The sequence below is a fragment of the Zalophus californianus genome, chromosome 15 (genome assembly GCF_009762305.2).
Source record: "Zalophus californianus isolate mZalCal1 chromosome 15, mZalCal1.pri.v2, whole genome shotgun sequence".
Classification (NCBI taxonomy): domain Eukaryota; kingdom Metazoa; phylum Chordata; class Mammalia; order Carnivora; family Otariidae; genus Zalophus; species Zalophus californianus.
The window spans coordinates 74746231-74763694 of record NC_045609.1 but is presented as its reverse complement, the minus strand read 5'-3'; the positions used below and the strand labels follow the sequence as shown (position 1 = coordinate 74763694).

The 17464-nt window shown below is 40.6% G+C and overlaps 1 protein-coding gene across 7 annotated transcripts in view; it reads left to right on the top strand.

Annotated features, from left to right (window-relative positions):
* The window catches only part of SHTN1 (shootin 1), a 105261-nt gene that overhangs the window by 19356 nt on the left and 68441 nt on the right, over positions 1–17464 (top strand). For 4 of the 7 annotated variants that reach the window (XM_027591574.2, XM_027591573.1, XM_027591580.2 and 1 more), the window contains 2 exons: positions 10719–11077; positions 11225–11285. In XM_027591574.2, coding sequence (XP_027447375.1) covers positions 10871–11077; positions 11225–11285 — 268 coding nt within the window. In that variant the 5' untranslated portion in view covers positions 10719–10870. Of the gene's footprint in view, positions 1–3641; positions 3727–5175; positions 5215–10718; positions 11078–11224; positions 11286–17464 lie in introns of those variants that run through there. The other 3 variants (XM_027591577.1, XM_027591578.1, XM_027591576.1) reach the window with 3 other exon arrangements.

Sequence of the window (17464 nt, the reverse complement as noted above, 5' to 3'; positions counted from 1 at the left end):
TCCTGTAGTTGTTTCTCTCTCTTTTTCTCAGCCTCTTTATTTTCCATCATTTGGTCTTCTATATCGCTGATTCTCTCTTCTGCCTCATTTATCCTACCAGTTAGTGCCCCCATTTTTGGTTGCACCTCATTAATAGCCTTTTTGATTTTGACTTGGTTAGATTTTAGTTCTTTTATTTCTCCAGAAAGGGATTCTCTAATAACTTTCATGCTTTTTTCAAGCCCAGCTAGTTTCTTTAAAGTCATGATTCTGAACTCTAGGTCCGACATCATACTAATGTCCATATTGAGTAGGTCCCTGGCAGACGGTACTACCTCTTGTTCTTTTTGCTGAGGTGATTTTTTTCGTTTTATCATTTTGTCCAGAGGAGAATAGATGAATGAGAGAACAAAATGCTAACAGGATAACAACGTCCCCAGCAAATATACTCTATACAAATCAGAAAAGACCTGAAACCGGGGGAAAAGAAAGGGAAAGAAAGAGAAAAGAAAGAGAAAAGAAAGAAAAAGAAAAAAAAAAAAGATAAAAACAAAAACAGAACAATACAAAAAAGAAAACCAGAATGTGATCAAATATGATCAGGCTAGTGCATAGATCAGTGCCACACACTAGATTTGGGGCGTATTTTGGTCTGTTAGAAAAAAGTGCCTCCTAAAATTTTAGAGGAAGAAAGACTTATATATGGTTGATACAATGAAGGGATGGAAGATGACTGTAAAGTTGAAAATTATAGAAGATTTTATAAAAGGAATTGATAAGAAGTTGTTTGAAAAAAGAAAAGATTTAAAAAAGAAAAAAAGGAGAGAATGTGATCAGGCAGGAGACTAGAACAAAACCATACACTAGTGATTTAGGGTATATTTTGATCTTTTAGAAGAAACTGTATCTCAAAATTTTAAAGAGAGAACAACTTATATATATATGCCAAAAATAAGGGTAAGTACTATGAAGGGATAAAATTTGACTCTAAAAATGAAAAATAAAAAATGTTTTTTTAAAAAAAGGGATTCATAAGATGTTGGTTGAAAAAGGGAAAACGAAAAATTAAAAAAACTGTTAAAAAATTAACTTTGAAAAACTAATGAATCATGGTAAAAAAAAGCCATGAATTCTATGTGCAGTATTCCCCTAGCGCTGGAGTTCTCCCGTTCTCCTTGATGGGTAAACTTGGTCTTGGCTTGCTGGCTGGTCGTGCTGATCGGGGGGCGGGGCCTGTTGCCGTGGTTCCCAAATGTCTTTGCCGGAGGCGGAATTGCCCCGCCCTTGTCGGTCCGGGCTAAGCAAGCTGCTCGGGTTTGCTCTCAGGAACTTTTGTTCCGTGCAAGCTCTGGTACAGCTTTGGAGGACCAGGGTGAAAATGGTGGCCTCCCAATCTCCACTTGGAGGAGCGGAGAACTCGGGGCCCCGCTCCTTAGTGCGCCCCCAGAGAAAAGCAGTCACTCCCGCCTCCCCGGTCTCCGGCCGCACTCTGTGCTCGCCGGGCCTGTGACCGAGCGTTTCTGTCTCTGGCACCGGACCCCCTGTAGAGTCTTCAAACCCAGCAGATCCCTCCGCACCGCTCCTCCCCGGGGGGAGGAAGGGGAGTCTCCCCGGATCTGCCACTCATTGGGTCCCTGCTGGAGGAGCAGTGGCCTGACTGTCACTGATCACAGTTTATGGCCACCCCGAGCTGAGGGCCCGCGCCTCGGCTCCGTTTCTGCAACTGGCTTCCCCGCTCTGATACCCTGGAGCTCTGCCTAACTCAGGCACCCCCGGTCTTTCTGTGACCCCGAGGGTCCTGGGACCACACTGTCTCATGAGGTTTCCACCCCCAGCTTAGCCACTGGAGTGACGCCCCTCTGCGGAGCCAACTTCTAAAAGCTCCGATTTTGTGCTCAGGGGCTCTAGCACTTGCCAGAAGCGGCCGTCGGAGGCCCCTCCCCTGCCATCTCTCCTCCTGAATCTCGCCTCGGATTCACTTCTCCGCACGTCCTACCTTCCAGAAAGTGGTCGCTTCTCTGTTCAGAGAGTTGTTGCTACTCTCTTCTTCGGTCTCCTGCTGAGTTCGTAGGTGTTCAGAATGGTTTGATTCCTATTCAGCTGAATTCCTGAGACCAGACAAAATCCAGGTCTCCTACTCCTCCGCCATCTTGGTCCGCCCCCACAAACAGACTTTTTTCACCCAGTTTTAAGGCTGCTTTGCTCATTTGGAAATAAATCTTTGATGTTCTGTGAAATCTTTCAGTTTCTTCTCTTCTTTCCATCAGGTGATTTAGGGAATGGTAGGTAGGTGGGGATGATGAAGATCTCTGTGATAAAAAGTGGTTGGTACATGCATCTCTAATGTGGTAAGAAAGTCCCAGAAAAATAGTTTGACAAGATTCCTAATTCTAACACAGTAATGACCCCAAATCATAGATGTCCTGAGGATGCCAACAAGCGGGGAGTTTGGGATTAGATCCTGGTTCCCTGATGCCCCATAACCTCAGAGTGGACCCAGTGGGGGATGCTCAGGCCAGTTAGCTTGAACCTCTTTGCCCAGATGCACAACCATCTTCCAGCTCTAGGAAAGAGAGCCAAGAAGATACCAGTTGAGTCTTTTCTGTAGGTGTCCTGGCCTAGGAGGAAAGAGCGAGACAAGTTGGAAGGGTTAATTCAGGAGAACTCTTTGACTTAACCGAGAAGATAGAAGGGGAGAAAGCAAACAAGTGTCTTCATGTGATGAAGGAAGGATATAGAAGAATATGAGAAACATGAGAGGCAGAAAAGTAAATTTTTTTTTCTTTCTTCCCTCCTCTAATTCTTCCTTACGTATAGACCTCACATTGCCCTAAAAATAGTGCACAGCGAACAGAACCTCGGGGCTTCACAGAGTCATGTTTGTTCTATAAACATCTGTTGCTGGTGGTGTTGATGGTTATTTAACTGAGAGCCACTTTCTGCAGTGAGGTTCTTAAGTGAACCATCTGTTACATAAGTGGAATTATAGGTAAAATGCATTTGGCAAAAGGAGGACTATAAATTACTTTTGCCCATTAACTATTTACATGTTTCTCTACATGGAATATGGCCTAATACTTCTGTAACATCTGTATGCATTACTGACCTTCTTCTATGCTAATTCTTTAAAAATAACTGTTAACAGAAATGGGGAGAAAAGAAATGAATTCAGTATGGAATGCTGTGGTTGGGTAAAACAAAATAGAGTGGTGTTAAGTTCACTGCATTCTGTTTATCTTCTGTTAAAGGACTAACAGGCTTACTATTGCAGATTTTTTCCCAAAAAAGGGGGCAGCTATATTACAAAGGATGGAAGTATATAATAAGAGCCTTTTATACAGCATAGAATGAGTAAAAGCAGCTTTAGTTCTGGAGGTAGTAAACGGAGAACACTATTTTCTCTGGCAAAGCACTTCCTTGTGCCTGGCCAAGTGAGCTTTGTCCAGGCCATATCTGCAAATATACATGGCCATCCTTCCCTTGTAGCCCGAAACCAGAGTTTAAAATTAGTCAGGATCTAAAGTGAATCTAAAGTAGAGGTCGTTTTGCCATAGTTAATTTGATCTGGGGGAATTTTGCATGAGTGGAAGGGACCAGAATAAATTCACTGCACGTTCTCTCTCCCTTCTACACGTCCACATTAAGTCTATCTTTGTTGCTAGATGATGAACCTGATCAATAAGAAGAGACAAAGGGTTTGATTTCTCTGGATAAGAGCTTTTGATGCTCTGTTTGGAATCTCCTCTGGTAAGACAAGTGGTAGGACATGAGTTTATGCTTAAGGGGCTGTGTTTATTATTAAGAAGCTACCATGGGTCACATACACTCACTTATGTTCCTCTTCTGATGCTCCAGATAGCCCCGTGTCGGCTCTAGTGCACAGAGAACAGAACCTCGGGGCTTCACAGAGTCGAGATTCATACACGGGTCTTCTGACCACAGATGTTCTTTTTGAAGCTGGTAAACTCATGGGAGCTGATTGACTTTTTCCACCAAGGTCTTGGTGTTATTCTTCGTTCTTTGTTGTTAGCTCATGAATTTTCCATAGCAGATTATCAGACTCAGGACTTGTCTTGACCATCTGTAGGTTTGTACTTAAAAACCGAAACTTAAATATGAAATCAGTCTGATGTCAGAAACATCACGTGTGTGAGTGCATGCGCATGCAGATTCTAATATACGTGTGCCAGGGGGAGGAGTAGACTTGGACGGGTGGGCCAATGTCAGTGATCTTTTCCTTTGCAGTTATCCCTATTTAAGAAAAATGTAATGTTGATCATTTTCTGGTTTTTCTCATTGTCTTTGAGGATGGAATCAAAGTCTGTTTGAATTTATAAGGAAAGCTTTTTTGAAGGGAAGACCATTTGCTGAATGCCTTTTGAGTACTGGAGTACAAAGAAAAATTGATGAAGGTCCCACTCTTGAGTAAAACCACTCTAATGAGGGACATAGGCACGTGGACAAATGATAAATTATACTATTGTAAGTGAATGTCTGGGGTTTGGAGGTGGGATGGGAGAGGGACAAAAAGCTAATGATCCTACCCTAGACCATGTGACAAAGTCTTATTAGCTGTTAATGCTTGGCTTAAATGTCCCTTATTTTTTTTTTAAGTCTTCTCCAACTTTTTCTCAAGCAGAATTGTTTACTTCTTTGTCATAAAACATCTGTGTATTTCTTATTTACTTATCACCTTTTATCAACCAAAATTATTATCAAAATATTATATAGGGTACGAGTAAATTGTATGGGGTTGGATTATAATGTAAAACGTTCAGTTTTTTTTTTTTTTAATGTCAGGGTAAGTGGAGATTATGGAAAGGGTGCTACTTTTTGTTATTTTTTGCCTAGTTCCTAAGTGACATTATCAGCAGTATGTTAAAAAATAAGAAAGCCTATCACATGAAAGTCAACAAGACTTTCAAATCTGTTTTTTGAGGTATGGAAAAATAGAAGACTGTATATTTTGGAATCAACCAAATAAAATGTGATTGCTTGTGAAGCAGTCCCCATATTCATACGTTAGTCATGCTCCTACAATTGAAGGGCATTCCCCTTATGACTCACTCAGGGTCTTTGTCATAATTGTTTGGGGCTTTTTCCTGTATGGGGGGCAAAGCCTCACTGAGCTTTTAAGGGAATAGCTTTCACATTTCTCAGGGTGGCTGGGGTGTGTGTGGAGTGTGCGTAAAAAGAAGGGAATGTGTATAATAGAAGAATATCTGCCTTTAAACAGTAAGTATTTATATTTAATATTATGTCTTGAGATTGAGTTTTGAAATGAATACATGTTTAAGTGGCTGATTAGAAGTCGTTTGGATGAGCTACTGTAACAGTGCATCAGGCGGATCTGTCAGCTTGCCAGGAACAATGAATGAAAGGGAATGAGGCAGACACTTTCCAAGACTTATGTTTCAAGAAGCAAGATATATGATACTGTTTGCATCTTGGCTGCATTGTCTATTGTTAGGATTTCTTTCTCTTGTGTCAATTTCAGAGGTGAAGGTCGCAAAGTATTTTATTTAAAAAAAAAATCAGCAAAGAAGCTACTTTAAAGAGCAAGATATGCATCCATTATGCTAACTGTTCATGCATAATACATCCACATACATGCAGTTTCTTTAGAACAGAGTGGCAAGTGGTTGTGCCAGAGAAAAAGTAATTACTTAGCAGTTTGAAAGTGAAAATGAGTCTCTTATTAACAGCAATCTATCCAGAAACAAAGAGCAAGGATCTCTGTTCTGATGACATGTGTTTCCATCTAACACACAATACCTAGAATTTGGAGAATGCTGCAAGACAGCTTCAGGGGGCAGCTACTGAAAATTGGAGGGAAAGAACTTTGAATTGGAAGAAAGAACACCACCAAAAGAGAAAGAGAGTGAAAGGAATTCCATCTAAGTGGGAATGATTTCTTTTATTGTGTTCTTTAAGGACAAGCACAGTTGAGTTCTAGCCAAACTTCCATAGGTGGAACAATAGGATTGTCCAGTATTATTAGAAATGATTTTGATGGTCCTCTACATGCATCACCAAAGAACCTAAAATAGGTAACTATGTGCAGATCTGATGCTGTGCATGTTTACATTTTTAAATCTTGTAACTGGACACAAAGGGAGTGAACTTCAAGAAAAAGCAGTAGAAATGGTGGCACGCTGAGACCTTTTCAGATCTGGTGTTAGAGCCTCTGCACCGTGTCCCTGTAGTGCAGCATTTCCCCCCTCAGAGCAAGTGTTCTTATAAATTGCTTGCTTCATTGTTGATCTTTTTGGTAGATCATAAGCCTTGTGAGAGCACGATGTTAGGTTCCCCCTGGCCTCCCCCGACCCCAGGACTTAACACAGTGCCTGGTCTGTGTGGGTGCTGTGTCAATAGGTTGTTCAGGGCTCGGAGGAAGGAGATCGAGGCATTCAGTGATTATGGTAGATTCCCTCGACGAAGGCCCTTGCCTGGTGTACATTGTCTGCTTTGTCGATGGTGTGTGTGTGCAGCCATGTGTGCACTTCTTGGGCCCCAAACAGGACTTTTTATAGGTTGGCAGCCCTCCACTGCATTCGTGCACCTTAAAGATCAAAATGAATGTTTATATTAGTGGAGGCCAGACACAGTTCAGAATATTGGGGTTTTCCTTGCATTAACTATACGCCCGGCAGCATATAAAGACATCTTAATATCTACAACTTCTCTGGCTCTCTGCTGAGCCTCTGAGGCAGACACTTTGGTCTAAACGGTAGTTGATGTGTGGGGGAGAAGGAAGGGAGCTGCCCATTTCAGTGGGGGAGGTTCAATGCTGCCAGTTCTCACTGGAGACACTCACCTCTGCCAATCATTCTGCCAGTGCTTTGAAATGCCAGTTGAGTCTCGGAAGCCAGGTATCTGCCTGGATGAAGCTCACAGAACAGATACGGAACATGGCCAGGGCTTTTCATATTGAGACTAGGGCCTCTCCTATTCGAAACCGGCAAGGCCAACCTCTGGTCAGTGCACCACTTCATAATGAGCCACCCTGGACTCTAGAAGAGACCTCATGTTATCCAGCTTGTGGAAAGTAGCCATGCACAAGCTGCCGGGTTCTGCCCTGGCCACAAGCTCTCCAGAGAGTCGCTGGGCATCCTAATTCAGTGATGTGGGCCCTCACATCTGTTGCTATTGCAAAGTCTTCATGAGCAATTCTCACACAAAAAGAGGCCGTTTCTACAAATGCTGCAGCTGCCTGGGCAGGGTAGAGGAAGGGGCAGGATGGGTGAGGGGCTTCTGCAGGACACAGAGACATAACCCTCTCCCGTAGAGGCCCAGAATCCTTGCTGACTTCCCTGTTGGTAGAAGGAGAGAAAGGTTGCGAGCTATTTTGCTGGGTTCACCTAAAATGATGAAATAAGCGGATGCCTGGATTTCTGCTTAGTAAACGGGTGCATCCTTCATATTTTGTTCAGCTCTGGTTTGGGGATAAGTCAGCTGCACTTGCCGTACGTGTAGGTCCCCCCTCCCCCCAACGCACACCCCTTTCAGTATCCGTAGCAGATGGTAAATTCTGTGGCTGCCAGTTTTATCATAATGTGGTTGCAGAAAATAGAAAGCAAAGCAAAATGAAGACCCCTGATAGAGTACAGCTGGGGTTGGGTGACAGCGTCTGAATTCTCTGGTGATGTCTGTAGGGTTCCTGTAAAAACATACGGCTGGATGCTGGAAACTGGCTACTGGCATAATGGAATAGGACCGTGATGTTGAGACCTGTTATTAACGAGAGCCCGTCTACCTGGGCCTTAGGAGCAGAGAGCAGGGGCATAACGCTTTCCTTCTCGGAAGCTGGTGTAAGCCTCCGTAAAATTGCCATGTGTTGTTCATGACCAGTACGCGGGAACTGCATGGTGGATCTTGTGTGATGTCAGTTGGCGGGCTTTTTCAGATCTGAGTAGGTAGAGTGCCATCCAGTTTGATGCTCTTGTCATGCAAAGTGTCAGTGAAAACTCTGACTTTTGATTTAAGTAACAATTCAAGTGGAGCTTTGAGAGGTATATAGAAGAATCCAAGTGGTATTAAGTCAGGGGCAGCGCTCCCAAGCACCAAATCTTAGGTAAAGACAGTTCTTCACAGGGCGTCTTACACCTTCAGAAATGCCAGATGAAGAAACATGAAGTTAATTTGAAAGTAAAACAGCAGAGGGACGCCTGGGTGGCTCAGTCATTAAGCGTCTGCCTTCGGCTCAGGTCATGATCCCAGGGTCCTGGGATCAAGTCCCACATCGGGATCCTTGCTCAGTGAGGAGCCTGCTTCTCCCTCTCCCTCTGCTGCTCCCCCTGCTTGTTCTCTCTCTCTCTGACAAATAATAAAAATCTTAAAAAAAAAAAAAAAAGGTAAAACAGCAGATTTGTTTGATTTGGCAGTCATCACTCAGGAGAGTGAGTCTAGTCAGAAATTGTTTCTTTTGTGTTTTAGACTAAACTGTGCATTGTTGGAGGTGAGTGTGCAGACTGGCAGGGGGGTGGGGAAGCACCGCATAGACAAGCCGCTTTCTAGAAAACAAGAACATTCCTGAAACAGCAGGCCAGCAGTCTCTGTCTGGTGGGGGAAGGATCTCAGAAAGCTTGTTTGAGAATCCAGAACTCTAGTGTTTAGAATTTTAAACACCAAAAATTAATAAAGACAGTTTACTTGTTAAGTTGGAAGTAGAAACTGTATTAGACAGCATTACTTTTTTTTACAGAGGAGAGATTCCTCAAGAAAACCTTAATGAAAAAATATGCATCCTCCTTAAGGAAATGGCCCAGCCTGACCCCTCCTAAGTCAGGGTTTGGTAAACAGCCTTGCTCATTTAGCATTAGGACTTGTTTCATGTACTCTTGCCAGAATGGATTTACCCATATAAATGAAGATACAGATTTTTCAGGTTTCAGTTCTTGAGACATTAAAGGGGAAGACCGAACTGTTGACTTAATTTTTTTAAATTAAAAAAAATATTTTAAAGCACAGAGAAGGGCAGAGAATAACAACAAATATGTAACCCACAGAATTAACTGTTATTTTGGGGTGGCTGGGTGGCTCAGTCAGTTAAGCATCTGAGTCTTGGTTTTGGCTCAGGTCATGATCTCAGGGTCCTGAGATGGAGCCCCACATCAGGCTCCACGCTCAGCAGGGGGTCTGCTTGAGATTCTCTCTCCCTGTCCCCTTCACCCCACTCTCGTGCCCTCTCTCCCTCTTTCTCAAATAAATAAATAAATCTTAAAAAAAAAAGAATTAACTTTTATTTTTTTTTAAACTTAAAAAAATGCTACAGATATAATTGAAGATCCTCTGTGTCACCCAGCCCTGGTCCCCTTCCCTCTATTTTAAAAAGAGATAACTAATGTGATAAATTTTGTATGTATCCTTCTGTTTTGTCTTTTTATATTTTTATATATGCCATATGTATCATGAAACATACATTTATAGTCTAAGTCTATAAAGTGATTTTATTTGCTTAAGGTATGTATTACCATGGATTCTCCAGCTCCTCTTATTCACTATTATGGCTTTTGAGGTATAGGTTGACACATACAGCTTATGTTCATTCATTCACTGTTCTCTAACGTGTTATAGGAATATACCATGATATGTGCTGAATGTGTATGTGGAACATTACTAGAGATTCCAGTAATAGACTCTAGAAGTGGAATTGCAGGGGTGCCCGGCTGGCTCAGTCAGAAGAGCAGGTGACCCTTGATCTCGGGGGTGGTGAGTTTGCGCCCCACGCTGGGTATAGAGATTACTTAAAAATAAAAATTCAAAAAAAAAAAGTAGAAGTGGTATTGCTGAGTCATAGGGCGTATGCATTTTCAATTTTGATAGTTTATTTCCAAACTAGTTATGTCTCTTGACATTCCCACCAGCAGTATATGACAGTTTTCAACTCCTGATAGCAAACTTTTTCAGTTTTTGCCAGTCTATTAGATGAGACTGTCTCACTGTCTTAATTTGGGTTTTCCAAATTATCAGTGGTATCATAATTTTTTAGCCATTGAAATTTGAAATAAATATCCAAAAGCATGAAATCCCAATATATTTATCTGGCACAGTAGGAATAAAATATAATTTAAGGTTTTGTTTTACTGAGGCTCCTGGGTGGCTCAGTCGGTTAAGCATCTGCCTTTTGCTCAGGTCATGATCCTGGAGTCCCAGGATTGAGCCCCATGTCGGGTTCCTTGCTCTTCAGGGAGCCTGCTTCTCCCTCTGCCCCTGCTCATGCTTTCTCGCTTGCTCACTCTTTCTCTCAAATAAATAAAATCTTTAAAAAAAAAAAAAAGTTGTGTTTTGCTCACATGACCCTCTTGTTACAGTATTATAGTATTCCCAGAAAATTCAGTTTTTAATTATTGCTCTTAATAGTTAAAAATCACTTTTTGAAATTTTAGACCTTTTTGATGAAAATCTTTCTAAAATGTGTTACACTTAACCTGTTTTGTAAAATTCACAATAAGTTGAATCAGTCCTCATAATGAACATGAGGTGTTTATAAAATTCATTAATACTTTGAGGGCCTGTTAAAATAATGGATCCTTGTTTCTATACTAGATACCCTGAAAGGTCCTCATGCCTTAATAGTTACTTTTGGCTTTTATGGTCTTACCTCCTCCTCGTGTTTTCAGTGAGTCCGCCCACCTTTTAAAAACTAAAAATTAGTTTATGTAAATGATATATGCTTATTTGGGAATATTTTATTTTTTTCTTATCTTAATTTGCTACCTTCTATTTGGAATTTTAAGGATATGAGGATATTTTTCCTTAACTGAAGATTTCAAGGGGGCGCACGGCAGCAGTTTGTCTTCAAGTAGGTGCCACTTCCGGCTGTGCACCAGTGTTCTGGATAGTTCTGGAGAGTTCGTCGCTACCCAGTTTCAGGGAATCTGACCTGCAGATGCGTGGGGTGTTCACCGTATTAGCAAAATACCTACTTAAAAATCGGCACGTATATTCTCTTAAAAGAATGAGTAATTTGAACTCAAGGATGTTAAATTGGTCTGTTCCTGAGGAGATAATGAGCACTAAGATGACTCATTATCTTGGAAGGTCCAAGGCAAGTGGCCAGACACAGATGGTACAAAGACCATGCTCGTTGAGTAGTGTAAGTACCATGTGACCATTAATGCTTTTTAAAGGTTTTTAATTTTTGTTTTCTTTTCATAAAACTGTTACTGTTTATACTTTTGCTCTTTCTTGCCTTCCCAAACTTGTGACACAAATTTAACATTTCTGTGTTTTCTCCTTTCAGTGTGACAAAATTAGGCAAGAACGAGATGAAGCTGTTAAAAAACTGGAGGAATTTCAGAAAAGTATGTAAGCATTTCGTTGGAATTATTATAACACACATAACTGTGTTTGGGAATTATGTGGGTAGACACGTCCCCTATGTTTAATTGCTGCTGCATTGGGCATCCGAGAAAGCAAGAATTGTCTTCCCATTTGCCCCCCAAAAAATGTCCTGACATTACTGTGATTTTCAAACAAATGGAATGACCATTATTATTTCATGAGTATGTTATTATAAAAGACAGTTTACACTTGTTATAAAAAAAATTTACTATGCAGGACAGTTAAAGGAGAACAAAAATTGCTTGTTGTCTTGACTCTTTGAGAAAAGGCAGTGTTAGCATTTTATAGTCTTTCTTTCTTGGTCTTTTATCTGTGGCCAATATTTATGTCTACAGAAAATAAAGTCATGCTTTGCATTCGGTTTTGCAGCCTGCTTTTTTTCAGTGAGTGTTATATTATGGTCATCTTTGCATGTTAGTAAGGATGTATATTTTTTCCTGTATCCTATTACATGACAATACCCTAATTTATTTAAACATTCAGTGATAGATGGATTATTTCTGAGTTTTAGATATTCTAAGTAATGCCATGTCAAGTGTTCTTACACATCTTTACAGTGGTCTGATTTGTTTCTTACATTAATTCATAGAAAAGGAATTCTAGTTAACAGAACTTACATATTCTTAAGAGTCTGAATGTTTGAGATGGCCCTCTCACCAAGGAATGTTGTATTCCCACAAAAGCTGTAATAATCTTCTAAATTTTTGCTGTGGTATTTTTGTGTGTCATGCAAATCTGTCATTACCTTATTCCCTAAGACAGAATGTATCTGATCACACTCAGAAGGATCAGAAGGAAATAGGTCATGGGAAAAGGACCAGACCTTAGCAGGAAAAGATGGCCCTCCCCCTTGGAAGCTGGGTCTTTCTCCAGCTTTCTGCAGATGCTATATCAGGCTGTTTGATTATATCGTAAAGTGTTGACTTGGTAACTACACAACAGAACATTTTATTCTTGTTGAAGGTTAAACAGCCATGAAAATGGAACATTATAGTTCATTTCAATAGCCAGTTTATTTCAGGTGTCTGGCTGTAACAAAACCTCAGGGGAATATTGTTGATGTTACTTTTCTTTGGAGGCCAATATGCTATGACAGAAATATCTTTGTGAATGTATGAATTGCAATTGCGTAGGACTTTCTTCTTCTCTAATGCAGGATTAATTTGATGTTCTTACACTTTTGCTGACACTGGGTCACAGTGAGTTATACCATCGACATTGTTACCAATTCATGTTCTCAAATTAATTATTGACAGTGGATTGGCATGCTTTGTGTAGTAGGAGTAGTTCAAGTTCTTAGGGTTGGACTTATAAAATGCTTTGGTTGGGCAGGTAGTATGCATGTTGCCTCTTGCGTTCTGCAGAAATGGAAGGAGCTTCTCCCCAAATCAGCCTACCTTTAGAGTAACAAGTAAACTGCTTTCTTCTCCCACTTCCTTTTTCCCTTTGTTTCTTCCTCTAAATATCTTTGATAGTTTAATAAAAATTCACATTTTTCCTTATGAGCAACTCAAAGCCTGTGAAAGAATCGATTGAAAGGTTAGTACAACGACCCTTATTGTTGTATGCATTGAATTTTTGACTTTTCTAAGTCAGCTTAATTAATTTAAAGTTAATGTATTAACTTAGGGGTACAGAATGCTGACTCTTGACTCCGTCTCAAAAGAACAGAAAATGGGGACGACGAAAACTCGAAATATTTGTTAAAACATTGTGTCTGGGGTAAATGTTGCTGACTTTTGAACAGAGAGCAGAATTTCCGATTTGGAAGGGATTGCAGCGGTTACCACCAGTAAAAAGCACCATTTGATGTGCACCCACGTAGTCCTGAGCAATTTCTGCATTAGTCAGATTGGGATAAATGACCCTGCCTCATAGGCTGTTCAAGGAATAAATGAGATAATTCATGTAAAAAGTGCTGAACACAGTACCTGGCATTATAGTTTAAGTGCTCGATAAATGTTAGCTGCTGCTACCACCATCTCATTTACTGTCCCATCCCGAGCCTGAGTGCCCTTCAGCGTGAAGAGTCCGCGAGTCCGTTCACGAGTGAGTTTTCAGACCCTGGTCTTGACACTTGGACAGCCCTGGGGGAAAAGTATCTTCAGGCGCTAAGTTGAATGCTGCCTGACCGTCATGTTGACCGACTAGGCCCAGATCTCAGTGAGGGAAGAGCCTCAGGAAGAGCTCCCTCAGGTCGGCGGGCTCTACTCACCTAGGTGACCATGCTCTTCTTAGCTGGTTTCGTCCGTATCTCCCTGCCATTTTCCGCCCTCCCCCAGCTCTTCCTGAGCCTCTTCTCCTGTCTTCCTGCACAAAGAGCACCACTGCAGAGCAAAGCCACGTTCCCTAGGGAGACAGATTCATGTGTGAGAAGTAACTAACGGCCTCTCATGTCCTTCAGCCAGAACATGAGAGCCTTTGCTGTGTGTTAGGACATACCTGTTTTCCCACACACCTGCCAGCGCGTCGCTGTTTCCACACTGTGAAGACCTCTCAAGGGATCTGATGTTGCAGGAGAACGTACAGCGTGTTCACCATGTATGCTGCAGAGACATCCTGCACCTTGCTGAGGGTTCGCTGGATGGAGAGGAGTTTTGCTCAGGGCAGTCCCATGGGTGGTGTCACATTTGAATACAAGTTAGAAAGAAGCCTAGAAAATTGGAATGGCCTAGAAATTAGTTTAGCTGGGCTTTACTAGTTAGAACTGTATTTTGGGATATATGCTACTTGACTTTTCTGGGCTTTGATGTTCTCAAATAGAAAATTGCTGTGATGATACCTACCTCCTAAGCCTGTTGTGAGGACTCACCACAGAGCACGTGGAAAGGGTTTAGCACAGGCTGAACACACAGTTGGCCCAATAGTGGGTGATGGTGGTTGTGTCCTAAGTAGTTCTGTTCTAGAGAGAACATTCTTATAAAGGGGTGTCCACAGACAGATCTAGGCCCGATAGATTTTTCCAGGCATTCAAGCAAACACAGACGTGACTGCCTAGTTTATACCTAGCAGTGTGCCAGGTGCAAGAGAGTCAGATGTGAGTAAAGCAAAATCGCTGCTGTAATGCTTGTAGTTAATAAAAGACAAAAACAAGTAAAAAGGAAAAACCCAGTTGCCCTCCATTCCATGATGGCAAGTATGTTAGAGTGTTTTGGGGTCATGAAGAGGATAAAAAAATTTTGCTGATTCAACTAGACTGGTGGAAGCAATCATTGGTGTACTTTTAGCTTATGCTTCTGAGTTGTCAGAGTCATTAAAAACAACTCTTATGGAAAATATCAAGCTTATTATACAAAAGAGAAAATAATGCAACGAACCCCCATGTATCCATCATTCAGCTTCAACAGTTACCAGCTCCTGGCCAGTCCACTTTCATCTCTGTCCATACATCCATTCTCACTGACCTCAGATTATTTGGAAATGAATTCCAGTTGTCATATCATTTAATGATAATTTCATCATAAATGAATATAAATATTTCAATATGTGTTTCTAAAAGACCAGGATTCATCTTTCTTCTGTTTTAAGGCTCCATGTCATCCAAATTACAGATATTTTAGGTGTAGTTATCACTCATGGTCTGTGGATATTATGAGATAAGCCTGAATTTAGCACCATAGGACCAAAAACTAAATGAACAAATTAAAGGTTTTTTAAAAAAACTTTCATCCTTTGAAAGGTGCAAATAAAATTATATGTTACAAAAATTTCTGTTTTGTGTCATGTAACCTGACTTGTGGTTTTAGCAATGGGGTCGTGCTTTTTAAAGATATAAATGCCCTCTGAAACATGTTCTTTTCTTTTAAATCTAGAAAGTCGATAGGTTTCCTTGCTCCCTATTTAGCGTTGAGATAATTTTTTTAAACTAGAAATCAAAGCACAACTTTTGATTTCTACTGTTCCCTCTTAGAGGAAGAGATTAAAAAAAAAACGTATTAGATGGGGCCTGCTGTATGAGAATTGGAGAAAAATGTGGGCTAGTGCTGCCTATGTAAGTTTTATCAAGTTAAATTACAGGGCAGCTTTTTACAAAATATTCAGAAAATAAATGTGTGTGTGTGTGTGTGTGTGTGTGTGTGTGTGTTTCTTTTTGCTGGGCCTAAACCTTGCTATGTGGAATGATTTTTCCTTACTCTTCCCTGAGCAAGAATGTTACTGAATAAAAAGTCAAATTCCTATGAAACATGCAGAGTGTTTATGTTTTTGTTATGATGGTGGAAATACCAGATTGTGGCAGAAGAAGTCAAGTAGTTAAGGCTAAAAATTCAAAGTAATATTTGATGTTGTAAAAATTGTATAGGTTTCTTTTCTCTTTCCTTCACATTTTTGAAGAACCTACCTTGTAAACATAGTGATAAAATGCCAAGAATATTAGGATTTTAAGGAAATAATAGAGCCTATTATTTAAACTACAATATAAAAGGCAATTATATTGATGAAGAGCTACATGGGCTTTGTGTGTGTGAATAAACTTGGCCTGTGTTCAGCTTCTATTTGTTCTTCTGGCATAAACACATATTGTGTGTGATTCCAGTTTAATGGGGACCCGTTTGTATGCCAAGCAGCTGCATTTTAGGACCTATTGCGTGATTTCATAGCTCTCTGAAAATTGGTTCTATTCAGAACAAGAGATAGAAGAGGAGAGGGGGGTGGTGTGGAAGGGGGGGGCAGAGCCTCCACACACAATCATTTCTTTTCAATTGGAGCCAGAAAGGTTGATGACAACATGACCATTGTGTTATAATGATAAGACCACTAAGGCATCTGTACCTCTCATCAAGGCTCACACAACAGCAGATACAATTTAATTCACAGCTCTGTCAGCGCCGCTGATACCATTATGCCGTCTGTCTCCACAGTTATAATCACTGTCCTCGGAGAAATGCAGTTGAAATGATCTTGAGCAGTCAAAGAAACTCTCAATTAAGGCTGCCACTTCCAATGTGTCAGATTGTGTCTTATGCACTTGGTACAATTTTCACTTCCAATCCTGTTTATTTACCATGTCTACCAGTAATTACGCTTAACGTGTCATTTAGTGAGGGGGGGCCCCTGCCAAGCCGATTGTTGGGTGCTGCTGTACCATTGAGTGGGAGTTTCTCGAAGTCAATGCCATCAGCAGCTTTTAGGCCCTGATGGGATGCAGTAGTAATGTTGATAATGCAAGTATCGTGCTCATCAAGTCATAATTAGATGCCACTCAAATGTGCCACTTGTAATAACAGTGTTGATTCATGTTTTTCTCGGTGACTGCAACTACTAATTAGTTAAGTGGTTTTTGGTTGGCCTGCATTTGCTGCAGATTATTATTACCCCTGAAAAAATGTCAAGGTTAGAGATGTTTCTGGCCATTGAGTGCTGCTTTATGAATTTGAATATTAACATAATAAGAACTTTGGACAGACTTAGGAAGTAATACATTTTTGTATTTAATTTGGAGAGAAATTTTTTTCCCCTGAGTTTAATCATAATTGCAGGTTAATTAAGCTTAAATGAAGCAAAAGTAATCTCTCTTTGTGTTACGTGAGCCCAGTGCTTTTTGCTTAACTTTGTTGGGTTTCGCACTTGGGTGTACTTCATTTTTTTTTTTAAGCCAAACAAATGTCAATAAGCATACACGTCTACAGTGAAGTTTAAGATTCTGAGCATTTTCCTTTAACTAGAAATGTGGGTGAAAGGAATTGGCACTTTGCTCTTCCTTGATTTTCGAAGTATAATTCAGGTTCTAAATTACTTTGTACCTCTGAATCTCAGTTTGTATAAACCAGCTACTAAAAGAACCTGAAAATTACTATTTTTCAAGCATTGGTAAAGTGTCCAGTAAAATTGTATTTTTCTTCCAATCGTCCTGACAGTCTGTGATGCAAGAAGCATCCGCTTTCATTGTCACATAGAGTCCATAACTCTCATTGCTATACTTTTCTGCCCTGGAGTTTATTAAATCACAGTAACTACTTTATCACTCATAAAGAGGGCTGTTGCTTACTGACCTGAGCTAAACTGCCACATTGTTATTCCGGTTAAGGAGATCGTGTGGAGATTTAATTTTAAAAATTTCTCACTCGCTAATTTTCCTTATTAGATCCATGTGTTCTGTCCCCCTAAGAAAAGGAAATCATGTTTGCCACTTTTTATTTAG